This window comes from Salvelinus sp. IW2-2015, linkage group LG32 (genome assembly GCF_002910315.2).
Source record: "Salvelinus sp. IW2-2015 linkage group LG32, ASM291031v2, whole genome shotgun sequence".
Taxonomy (NCBI): Eukaryota; Metazoa; Chordata; class Actinopteri; order Salmoniformes; family Salmonidae; genus Salvelinus; species Salvelinus sp. IW2-2015.
The window spans coordinates 34,317,947-34,330,268 of NC_036871.1; the positions used below are offsets into that span (position 1 = coordinate 34,317,947).

The window sequence follows — 12,322 nt, forward strand, 5'->3', positions numbered from 1 at the left end:
CCTTAAACAAATCTTAGTTTAGTCACCAGTTTAAGTTGAGAGCTGGGGTATCCATGGCATTTTCCAATTATGTCCCTATTTTACAAGTAAAAAAAATGGAGAACCTTTCATAATGTTGCCAAACAAAGACTCAACAAACTTACCTGAGACTCCCTGTCTCTGCCAGTCTGTCCCTGCCAGTCTGTCCCTGCTATCTGTCCACAGCTCTGCTGTCTGTGTGCCATCTGTTGCCTGCTCTGCCTAATTGACATCATTGTGAAACATTCCATTAGCATTTCACTTCTTTCTTATGAACATTTTATCAATGTCTTTGAGATATTAGGCTACTAGAGTTCTTACTTTGCGTTTTGGTGTCCTGAAAAATACTCTGATGTCCGTCTTTTTCTGACATTTTTCTACCTGGCTGGCTGGCCGGTCTAGCTGCACACACACACATTTACACAACACAGCTGCAACGTTTGAATTTTAACCTAGTTTGTTTCATATTGGCAGGCTTCCAACAATAGCTGAATTTGCAAAGCTAGCGAGCACCAATTCCGTTCTGTGGTGTTTGCTATAATCTTTGCTACCTGGTTAAAGGTGGAAAAAATAATAATTCACTAGCGACAATTTTGCTTTTGCAACGAGACCATTAATATATTTAAGACAATGGTAATAAGAGAGTGTAGTTCTGTTCAGTTTGGACTTCAGTTTATCGCTAACCTTATCACGGGGACTTTGAAGCACTACAGCTGCATGCTAATCTTGGAATAAACTCACGAAGCAAATATTCCATCTTTGACGACGCCACATAAATGGAATAGGTACTAGCTAGCTTGATAGTTAATGTTGCTTTAGTTTGGCCGCTAGTCTTGCAAATTCAGTAGTGTGTGAACCCGCAACATTAAAAAAATATAACATTGCTATGGCGCGATTGACTGGGATTACCTCACGTCAGTTACGTACACTGAGTGCCTTTCGGACAGTAGATACGAACCCTCTATTACCTTGCAAGCTAAAGAACTGGCAGTGGATCAAATCATTGTGGGGCAAAGGGCGGGGGGGTCGCAATCTTGTGAAACTTAAAAACGCGCTATTAAGTGTCTATAATCAGCACAAGTGCTTTCATTGCGTATTATTAATATTATTGAAATTACATAGTTATGTTTACAGTGATATATTGGGGGGGACAAATCATATTTTTCCCAGGATGGGGGGGTCGTGTCCCCCCCGTCCCCCCTGGGATTTCCGCCTATGGCCTAACATAACATTACAAGATGTATGTTATTGGTTTACGCTCCTGCTTCATGTTTTTTTCTCGGTCAATCAGGTTGAGTGAGTTTCAGTCTCTGAGAGAGCCAACAGGTCATTCCATGATTGAATGATGTGTAGCATATTGGTATATGCAACATAGGAAGTAGTTTGCAGGAGAATTAAAGCCTCAGTGCAAAAATATTAATTTCAAAAATATTAATTTATATATATATATATATTTTTTTTAAATAAATTATCATGATTTTTCAGGGGGTGCTGCAGCACCCTCAGCACCTCTACTTCCCACGGTTATGCTATGCAATATTTGTTCTCCCACAAATAGGCTACTGTATTTGTGTGGCCAGGTTAATTATTCGATTGGTCTGAATAGCTAGCAGTCTGTTTTCACTTTTCACTCAGGCTTAGAAACGTGTCCTTACGTCACCCTTGGAAGGCTCGAACCACGACCGCTACAGCTGAAGAGACACACACTTTTAGAACAGAGAGTCAGAGGGACACGCACTTGACTAGAATAGTGGGGTTGATGCAATCGTCTCAGATTAGACCGGAGTTTGCTTTTCATTTAATTTATTTGGAATTCTGCAGTGAAAGCGCCTGCGCTAGCTAACTGTACGTGACGTCAAAACCAACATGGCAGTCAAGGTGACTTCGGCATCGCTTGCTTTACGTTTCAGAAATTGCTTTTAATGTTGTCTGCATGTTTTATCTGTTTTGTATTGGGTATATGACTATATCGTTTAAGGGATTATTTGAGTCTCTTTTTAGCGGGTGTAGGGCATTCATTGTTCCGTGCATCACTGCGGTAACGCCCGGTCTCTGGCCTTGAATGAACATCCACTAGGCGGAGTTAGCGATAAGGCTAGCATCTACATCTGATTAACATTGCGATACTAGTTCTACTAACTCGCAAGATTGTGCAATAATGACAACCGCATCACTCAACTACCATCGTGTGTCTAAATACCCTCTTATCCGCTCTGCTCTTTGCTGTTTTAAACCTAACGAGTAATTTGAAGAAGGGTTTATGTCTTCATCTTTTGAGTAACGTTACTGTAGCTAACTAGCCAGTAGCTAGCTAATTAGCAGTAGCAGTGTTTCCTGGTCAACTCACCTGCAGTAACAGTTGGTGTGATACTTTGCATTTGCATTCGTTTTGACAATAATTATATGTCTTGTAGGATAGCAGTCTTTCAAGTCCTCTGTTTGCTTTTGGAATCTTTTCATTTGTAATTTCCAATTGCAAGGAGACACACTTTATCCCAGTGTCAGCTAGCTAGTATTGATTACAAAACCAAACAGCTAGTTAGTTAACCGTTTACATTATGTAAATGTAACTAGCCGCTGTGTATTTGTTTTTGCTGCAGAACGAGTTATTACCTTAACATTTTTATCTTAATCATATTGCTTGGCAGGTGCAATCCACCAAACGGGCAGACCCGAGCGAATTGAAGGTTATCTTTCAGAAGGTAAGAACAACTCTTTGGCCTTCAACTTTAGCCTGCCTCAAATGATCACTATGCACAGTTTATATGCAAAGTGACTCACAATCACAGCTTGGAATCAGCTACCCTCCCTAAATCCTAACCTCCACCATCCGGAAGATGATGCGAAACGGACTATAGTTCAGTTCCTTGGGGAAACATCTAGGGTCACTATCCCCCCAGGGTGAACTGAAGTCATGATTTAGCTTGAGGGAATCTTGTGGGGAGCTGTGTCACTATGCTCTTTAATTAAAGACCAACCCACACATGTTATGTAGTTCTGTCCTTGAGCTGTTCTTGTCTATTAATGTTCAGTATTATTCAATGTTTTGTGTGGAACTTAAGATGAGTAGCTGCGGCTTTCGCAACAGCTAATAGGAATCCTAATAAAATACCAAAATACACACAACAACACAGTAATGGTGAAAGGTGTATCTCAATAGTGTTTCCTCTTCATCTGTTCTACATGGAGAAGAGGCTATAGAGTAGAATGCACCCTATGCATTAAATCACTGAGAAGGGCAGGCTGTATCATGTATGGGCATGGCATGAGTGCCCGGCTGGTAGCAAACATCAGTGTCAGTTAACCTTGCCACAAGAAATCCCTCTGCCATAGCTTGAGTCATGTGACATTTGCCTGTGTTTGAATGTGGCAGGCATTCTGTGATGGAGTAAGCAGGCATCTATCGGCTGAATTACAAAGCTAATTGCCTGTGTGTTCACACTGTGTCATCGTCGGCATGGGAGGGCTGTCAGTTCTGCCTGTTTCCCTCCCTGGCAGGGCACCTATACACTGTGTGTACAAAACATTAGGAACACCTTCCTAATATTGAGTTGCACCCCTTTTGCCCTCAGAACAGGCTCAATTCATTGGGGCATGGACTCTACAAGGTGTCAAAAGAATTCCACAGGGATACTGGCACATCTTGACTCCAATGGTACCCATAGTTGTGTCAAGTTGGCTGGATGTCCTTTGTGTGGTAAACCATTCTTGATACACACGGGAAACTGTTGAACGTGAAAAACCCAGTAGCGTTGCAATTCTTGACACACACAAACCAGTGTGCCTGGCACCTACTACCATACCCTGTTCAAAGGCACTTAAATATTTTGTCTTGCCCATTCACTCTTTGATTGGCACACACAATGTCTTAAGGCTTACAAATCCTTCTTTAACCTTCTTTAACATTGAAGTGGATATAACAGGTGACATCAATAAGGGATCATAGCTTTCACCTGGTCAGTCAGCAGATGGTACATTAGGCTATACAAAGGGGGGGGGGGGGGTTATTCACATGACATACAGTATGTAAAATGTGTGAGTTAGAGGTCATGTATTAGTCAAAACATTGAAAGATTGTACAGCATTTAGTATTCAGCATTTCTCAGAACCCGCTGAAGCTGTGAGTTCCATGTTGAACATAAATAATGGCACTTCTAAAGTGTATTTACAGTTGCACACTGTTGTGCTTGATCCTTCATGGCTCTGTGGATGAAACAGCAGTCAGTGCCTCGTATGGGCTAATAGAGCTACTGAAAACATAACATAAAGCCTAAGATGGCTTAGCTCACAAAGCTAGTCCGAGCCGACTAGATGAAAAATTGGTCAGTGTCCCCTGGAGCTAGGTTCTTAACCCTACTTGCTCCTGTAAGTYGCTCTGGATAAGAATGTCTGCTAAATTACTAAAATGAAAGGTTAGGTAAAGAGACCTTACCCAAAATACTTTCTGGAAAGTTCTTATTCCTTTAAGGAATCGGAATCTTTGTAAATAGGCTAGTTCACCTTTAGTTGTCAGTCGGACATGTCAAGTCATATGCATAACTGCGGGTAGGTGTGCTGAGGGTGCTGCAGCACCCCCTGAATTTTTTTTTTTTTTACTGTATTAAAAAAGTGGTGCACTGGGCCTTTACTAGTATTAGCGGACCAATATAGATGTCTGTTGCGCAGCAAAAAAAACATTAAATCTCTGCTTTGGCAAAAAAGGTAGTTGTATGATGAAGAACAGTATCTTGCAGGATTCAATAGTTGGAATTGTAAGAGTTGTTGCTATGTCCCTTTCTCTGTGATTCTGTCATTCTAATGGAATCCAGAAAGAACAAAACCCTGTTYTCAAACATTTACATCAAAAGGTGCAAATTTATGGGCAAAGACACAACACATCCACATCAAATTAAATATTTTTCTTGATCAAATAACATGAAAAACAACCACTTTGTACATTATTAATTTAGCGTCCTTACAAACCACTTAATGTAAATGTATATTACTGTATTGTACATAGGCTGGTCATCTTGGATTGTACCTGTAGACTTTTCATCACCATGATGGAAAAACATTTAGTACATTGAGACATCAAGTGGTTTGTGGTGATGTGGCTCAGTTGGTAGAGCATAGCGCTTGCAATGCTAGGGTTGTGGGTTCGATTCCAATGGGGGGCCAGTATGAAAATGTATACACTCACTACTGTTATTTGCTCTGGATAAGAGCATCTACTAAAATGTAAAAGAAACTGAAATGGTCATTTTAATGTAGAAAAAGTTACATTTGCAAAGTATTTCAAGAGACTGAAAAACATTTCAAGGAAGTATTTTTATATTAACTGTTTTTTACAGATAATTATCAAACTCAAGTCACATGCTAGTGAAAACTCACACATTTAGTTTAAATTATTTTCACAAAAGTAGTGCACTGGGCCTTTACTAGTCCTGTGTTAGTGGTCTGGTATAGACAGGGGCAAGAAAAAATCGCAGCACCCCCAAACTACTTCCTGTGGCTATTGTCATACGTAGTTATATTTGGAGAGTGATGCTCATTGATTGAGCATATCTGATGTATATAGGCTTTCGAGTTGTTCACACATTGTCTACACACAGTGCACAGTTTATACTGCCAGAGTGTGAGGCCTTAACAAAATCAATGCCCTTATCGTGTGTCTACCCGGGAAGAAGTAAGAGCCACATTATAGCGTCACATTTAGAACCACCTTAGCGTGCCAGTGTGATGGATAAGAGTTAAGTCAGGAACCCAAACTCCCCCTGTATGCATTCTGTCCTAACCCCCCTCAACATGTCAGTGTTTAGCAGGAAACTCAAAATGATGTGATGTGKGTTTCTGTCGTAATTCTTCTAAGCATGACAGAGGAGTTGATAATGCTCAGGGTTATGATTGTTATAACAAYACAAGGAACGGACCCAGTGTGACTCTGTCTGTCATAACCCCTCCAGCATGCCAGTGTGGTGGATGCAGATGGCGAGAAGTTAATGACCCCGGGGGACTTTGTGCAGAAATACCTGGGCCTGCACACACAGATCCACCACAACCCCAAAACTGTACAGCTCATCGCAGGTGTAGCTGATACCACCAAGGACGGGTAAGGAGCTGCCTACATTCACCCTCTCTCTGTCATCCTCTTTGTCTATCTTTATTTCACACACCCTCTCTTCACCAAAATATGGGTAAAGAGCTGCCTCCCTTCTCTCTCTCTGTTCTCTCTTTCTGTGGAACAGTTGCTCAAGCATCCTGCCTTGTCTCCTTCCCTTTCTATTTATCTCTCTCTCCTGTGTCTCATTTCAATTCAAAGGGCTTTATTTGCATGGGACATATGTTTACTAGAGGTCGACCGATTATGATTTTTCAACGCTGATACTGATTTATTGGAGGACCCAAAAAAGCCGATACCGATTAATCGGCTTATTTATTTATTTATAATAATGACAATTACAACAATACTGAATGAACACTTGTTTTAACTTAATATAATAAATCAATAAAATAAATTTAGCCTCAAATAAATAATGAAACATGTTCAATTTGGTTTAAATAATGCAAAAACAAAGTGTTGGAGAAGAAAGTAAAGTGCAATATGTGCCATGTAAAAAAGCTRRCGTTTAAGTTCCTTGCTCAGAACATATGAAACCTGGTGGTTGCTTTTTAACATGAGTCTTCAATATTCCCAGGTAAGAAGTTTTAGGTTGTAGTTATTATAGGACTATTTCTCTCTATACCATTTGTATTTCATATACCTTTGACTATTGGATGTTCTAATAGGTACTTTAGTATTGCCAGCCTAATCTCGTGAGTTTATAGGCTTGAAGTCATAAACAGYGCAATGCTTGAAGCACAGCGAAGAGCTGCTGGCAAATGCAGGAAAGTGCTGTTTGAATGAATGCTTACGAGCCTGCTGYTGCCTACCACCGCTCAGTCAGACTGCTTAATCAAATCATAGACTTAATATAATAACACACAGAAATACGAGCCTTAGGTCATTAWWATGGTCAAATCCGGAAACTATCATTTCGAAAACAAAACGTTTATTCTTTCAGTGAAATACGGAACSGTTACGTATTTCACTGAAGTCTAATATTGCTGTTACATTGCACAACCTTCAATGTTATGTCATAATTATGTACAATTMTGGCAAATTAATTACMGTCTTTGTTAGGAAGAAATGGTCTTCACACAGTTCGCAACGAGCCAGGSGAYCCGAACAGCTGCATATACCCTGACTCTGCTTACAMTGAACGCAAGAGAAGTGACACAATTTCCATAGTTCAAAGAAATTCATGTTAGCAGGCAATATTAACTAAATATGCAGGTTTAAAAAATATATACTTGTGTATTGATTTTAAGAAAGGCGTTGATGTTTATGGTTAGGTACACATTGGTTCAAAGACGGTGCTTTTTTCGGATGCGCTTGTTAAATCACCCGTTTGGTGAAGTAGGCTATGATTCAATGATAAATTAACAGCCACCGCATCAATTATATGCAACGCAGGACAAGCTAGATAAACTAGTAATATCATCAACCATGTGTAGTTAACTAGTGAGTGATTGTTTTTTATAAGACAAGTTTAATGCTAGCTAGCACCTTACCGTGGCTCCTTGCTGCACTCGCATAACAGGTAGTCAGCCTGCCACGCAGTCTCCTCGTGGAGTGCAATGTAATCGGCCATAATCGGTGTCCAAAAATGGCGATTACCGATTGTTGTAACTTGAAATCGGCCCTAATTAATCGGCCATTCCKATTAATCGGTCGACCTYTGTTATAGAATAATAGTGAAGACATCAAAACTATGAAACAACACATATGGAATCATGTAGTAACCAAAAAAGTGTTAAACATATCTAAAAATATGTTTTTATATTCTTCAAAATAGCAAACCTTTGCCTTGATGACAGCTTTGCACACGCTTGGCATTCTCTTGCAGGGTGCAGAACCACACATCTGTGTCATTCAGAGCTGATTAAAAGTAATGACCTACAAGCAGCCAATCCCCAATGAACCTTCTAATTTTAGTTCAGTCTAGAGAAATGAACTGAAATCCATGACAATTGGTTAACAGTATTTTAAATACATGGGGTATTTTTAGAAATACTGCATGGTCTAATCTCACCCTACGTCATTGTTGACATTTTTCTGATGTTTCAGCGAAAGCTGAGCCTTTCTCCTTCTGATTGGATGTTGTGTAAGTGAAGCTTTGTCCTGCATGGCTTCATGTGTGTAATGTGTTTTAATGTTGCCTCTCTTTCTCTCTTTCCACAAAACACACACAGGCTGATCTCGTTCCAGGAGTTCTTAGCGTTTGAGTCGGTGCTGTGTGTTCCGGATGCCCTCTTCATCGTAGCCTTCCAGCTGTTTGACAAGACTGGCACTGGAGACATCTCTTTTGGTACGTTACTGTGTGTACATGCTTTCGTCAACTGTTCCCATGGTTTCAGCCCAGAAAATGTTGCAATCATTTAATTGTTGATAGGATTACGATTTAGCACACYATTACGTTCTCTCTAAATCACTCTCACACACACTTTTTAGTGCTTGAGAGGGGGTGGGTGTGTGTGTGTGTGCCTGGCATGCCTAATAATTAAAGGGAACCAATTCTGGTTTGTTAGTATACTCACTCAGCCTAAAGGTTACTGTAATTCTAAATCTGACGAATGTGGGCTATTAATTGTCTGGCATAGAATTAGAATGAGTTGAACAGATTGTCCCTGTTTCACAGATACACAGAAAGAAACAGAATTCTGAGATGTGAAGACATTTTAAAATGGTACACCCAATATGGCCGCCTTTTCTCCCAACACAACATTGCATTCAATGGCAAACCCATTCTACTCATTCCAATTCTATGGCGCTCTCTCACTTTATCCTCCCCTTTAACAGAGAATGTGCGGGACATCTTCAGCCAGACCACAGTGCACCACCACATCCCCTTTAACTGGGACTGTGAGTTCATCCGCCTGCACTTTGGACACGATCGCAAAAAACGCCTTAGCTACCTCGAGTTCACCCAGTTCCTACAGGTAATAACACACACACACACACACAACACACAAACACACACACACACACACACCACACACCACACACACACTGTCTTCTTTGTCTACAGGAGTTACAGTTGGAACATGCACGCCAGGCCTTTGCCCAGAAGGACAAGAACAAAAGCGGCACCATCTCTGCCATGGACTTTAGTGACATCATGGCCACCATCCGACACCACGTGCTCACACCGTTCGTGGAGGAAAACCTGGTTTCGGTAGGAGCGTGTGTGTACTGTAAATGTGTTGGGGAGGAGGTCAGGGGGGAAGACTGGATGTTCTAACCCTCTGTGTGATTGTTCTCCCAGGCTGCGGGGGGCAGCACCTCTCACATGGTCAGCTTCTCCTACTTCAACGCATTTAACTCTCTCCTAAACAACATGGAGCTGATCCGCAAGATCTATAGCACACTGGCCGGTACCCGCAAGGACACACTGGTCACTAAAGGTAACACACTGGTCACTAAAGGGAACACACTGGTCACTAAAGGGAACACACTGGTCACTAAAGGGAACACACTGGTCACTAAAGGGAACACATGTATAACCATCCATACCAATTGTATACCCTTCCACACACACTGTACTGTACCGACACACCAGGGTTCTCCCCAAAGAATGTGAGAGGCACTGCTCCACCTTTGTGGACTGGCTACTCCACTATGTAATAAAACAAATTAAAATTAACAACTTTTATTTAATATTTGCTTTTTTGTTGCGTTTTTCTCATATAAGGCATTTTTTTGCTCTAGATTGCGGGAAATGGCAGTTACAGGTGTTAAAAAACGCCCAAATCTCTGAGTCCAAAGGGGGGCACTACCACCCTCTGGGTCTCCTCCCCGGCCGTACTCAGCAGAACCACCTTGTTAAAATATCCTGGGGAGTACCCTGTTCCAGACATGTTAGAGTGAGAGGAGTAGTGGGATCACCCTTTCCAGTCGTCTGTTAGCTGCCAGCAGAGGAACTGTTATGTTGAAGAGTCTTGGCGAGGTCTCTCAATCTCTATGTAGTATGTCTGTGTTATGCAGACTTGTTAACCCATCTCTTTTTCACTCTCACACACTGTTTCTCTTCCCCTCTTCCTCCCTCTTGATCTCCCTTTCTCTAGAGGAGTTTATCTTTGCTGCTAACAAGTTTGGCCAGATCTCTCCCATGGAGATCGACATCCTGTACCAGTTATCAGGTCTTCACTCCCACTCTGGGTAAACACATGCATGAGTATCGCTCTTCAGCCTTGCATTGTATGCATAATATATGTGTGCCTTACACAAACATACCTGTTCAGAATGCTGGGGCAAGCTTATTGAATATTGTGTGGTAATTGTGCTGTGTTTTGTCTCAGACGTCTGAACGTTTCTGACATTGAGAGGATAGCCCCACTGGAGGAGGGAGCACTGCCCTATCACCTGGCTGAGATACAGAAACAGGTAAGAGACCTGTCTGTGTGTGTGCGTGCTAGTGTGTGCGTGCTAGTGTGTGGTGGTGCGTGCTAGTGTGTGCGTGCTAGTGTGCGTGCTAGTGTGTGGTGCGTGCTAGTGTGTGTGTGCGTGCTAGTGTGTGTGTTGCGTGCTAGTGTGTGTGTGTGTGTGCGTGCTAGTGTGTGTGTGCGTGCTAGTGTGTGTGTGCGTGCTAGTGTGTGGTGTGGGCGTGCTAGTGTGTGTTGGTGCGTGCTAGTGTGTGTGTGCGTGCTAGTGTGTGGTGGTGCGTGCTAGTGTGTGTGTGCGTGCTAGTGTGTGGTGTGTGTGCGTGTGTGTGTGTTGTGTGTGCGTGCTAGTGTGTGTGTGTGTGCGTGCTAGTGGTTGTGTGTGGTGTGCGTGCTAGTGTGTGTGTGTGTGCGTGCTAGTGGTGTGTGGTGTGTGCGTGCTAGTGTGTGTGTGCGTTGCTGTAGTGTGTGTGTGGCGTGCTAGGTGTGTGTGTGCTGTGTGTGTGTGCTTTGCGTGTGTGTGCTTGCGTGTGTGTGCTCGTGTGTTTGCTTTGTGTCGTGGTTTTTGTTTGGTGCTCGTGTGTGCTCGTGTGTGTGTCTGTCGTGTGCTCGTGTGTGCGTGTTGCTCGTGTGTGTGCGTGGCGCTCGTGTGTGTGCGTCGCTCGTGTGTGTGCGCTCGGCGGTGCGTGCGCTCGCGCGCGTGCTCTCGCGTGTGTGCGTGCGCTAGCGTGTGGTGTGTGTGTGCGTGCGCTAGTGTGTGGGTGTGCGCGCGCTAGTGTGTGGGTGTGCGCGCGCTAGTGTGTGCGTGTCCGTGTGCTAGTGTGTGTGCGCGCGCTAGTGTGTGTGCACGCGCTTGTGTGTGTGTGTGTGCGCGCGCTTGTGTGTGTGGGTGTGTCAAATCAAATTGTATTGGTCACATACACATGGTTAGCAGATGTTAATGCGAGTGTAGCGAAATGCTTGTGCTTCTAGTTACGACCATGCAGTAATATCTAACAAGTAATCTAACCTAACAATTTCACAACTACCTTTTACACACAAGTGTAAAGGAATGAATAAGAATATGTACATAAAATTATATGGATGAGCGATGGCCGTGCAGCATAGGCAAGATGCAGTAGATGGTATAGAGTACAGTATACATATGAGATGAGTAATGTAGGGTATGTAAACATTATATAAAGTGGCATTGTTTAAAGTGACTAGAGATACATTTATTACATCCAATTTTKTATTATTAAAGTGGCTAGAGATTTGAGTCAGTATGTTGGCAGCAGCCACTCAATGTTAGTGATGGCTGTTTAACAGTCTGATGGCCYTGAGATAGAAGCTGTTTTTCAATCTCTCGGTCCCAGCTTTGATGCACCTGTACTGACCTCGCCTTCTGGATGATAGCGGGGTGAACAGGCAGTGGCTCGGGTGGTTGTTGTCCTTGATGATCCTTTTTGGCCTTCCTGTGACATCGGGTGGTGTAGATCAGAGGTCAACCGATTATGMTTTTTCAATAACGATACCGATTATTGGAGGACCAAAAAAAGCCGATACCGGTTAATCKGACAATTTTTTTGAATGTATTTGTAATAATGACAATTACAACCATACTGAATGAACACTTATTTTAACTTAATATAATACATCAATAAAATAAATTGAGCCTCAAATAAATAATGAAACATGTTCAATTTGGTTTAAATAATGCAAAAACAAAGTGTTGGAGAAGAAAGTAAAAGTGCAATATGTGCCATGCAAGAAAGCTAACGTTTAAGTTCCTTGCTCAGAACATGAGAACATATGAAAGCTGGTGGTTCCTTTTAACATGAGTCTTCAATATTCCCAGGTAAGAAGT

At 42.2% G+C, this 12,322-nt stretch overlaps 1 protein-coding gene across 2 annotated transcripts in view; it reads left to right on the forward strand.

The window, feature by feature from the left end:
• The first annotated feature begins 1,649 nt into the window (after positions 1-1,649).
• The window catches only part of slc25a12 (solute carrier family 25 member 12), a 30,804-nt gene continuing 20,131 nt past the window's right edge, over positions 1,650-12,322 (forward strand). The window contains exons 1-9 of one of the 2 annotated variants that reach the window (XM_023977421.2): positions 1,650-1,896; positions 2,667-2,720; positions 5,961-6,106; positions 8,290-8,405; positions 8,897-9,036; positions 9,126-9,272; positions 9,363-9,501; positions 10,162-10,255; positions 10,396-10,480. In XM_023977421.2, coding sequence (XP_023833189.1) covers positions 1,885-1,896; positions 2,667-2,720; positions 5,961-6,106; positions 8,290-8,405; positions 8,897-9,036; positions 9,126-9,272; positions 9,363-9,501; positions 10,162-10,255; positions 10,396-10,480 — 933 coding nt within the window. In that variant the 5' untranslated portion in view covers positions 1,650-1,884. Of the gene's footprint in view, positions 1,897-1,939; positions 2,377-2,666; positions 2,721-5,960; positions 6,107-8,289; positions 8,406-8,896; positions 9,037-9,125; positions 9,273-9,362; positions 9,502-10,161; positions 10,256-10,395; positions 10,481-12,322 lie in introns of those variants that run through there. The other variant, XM_070436597.1, reaches the window with a different exon arrangement.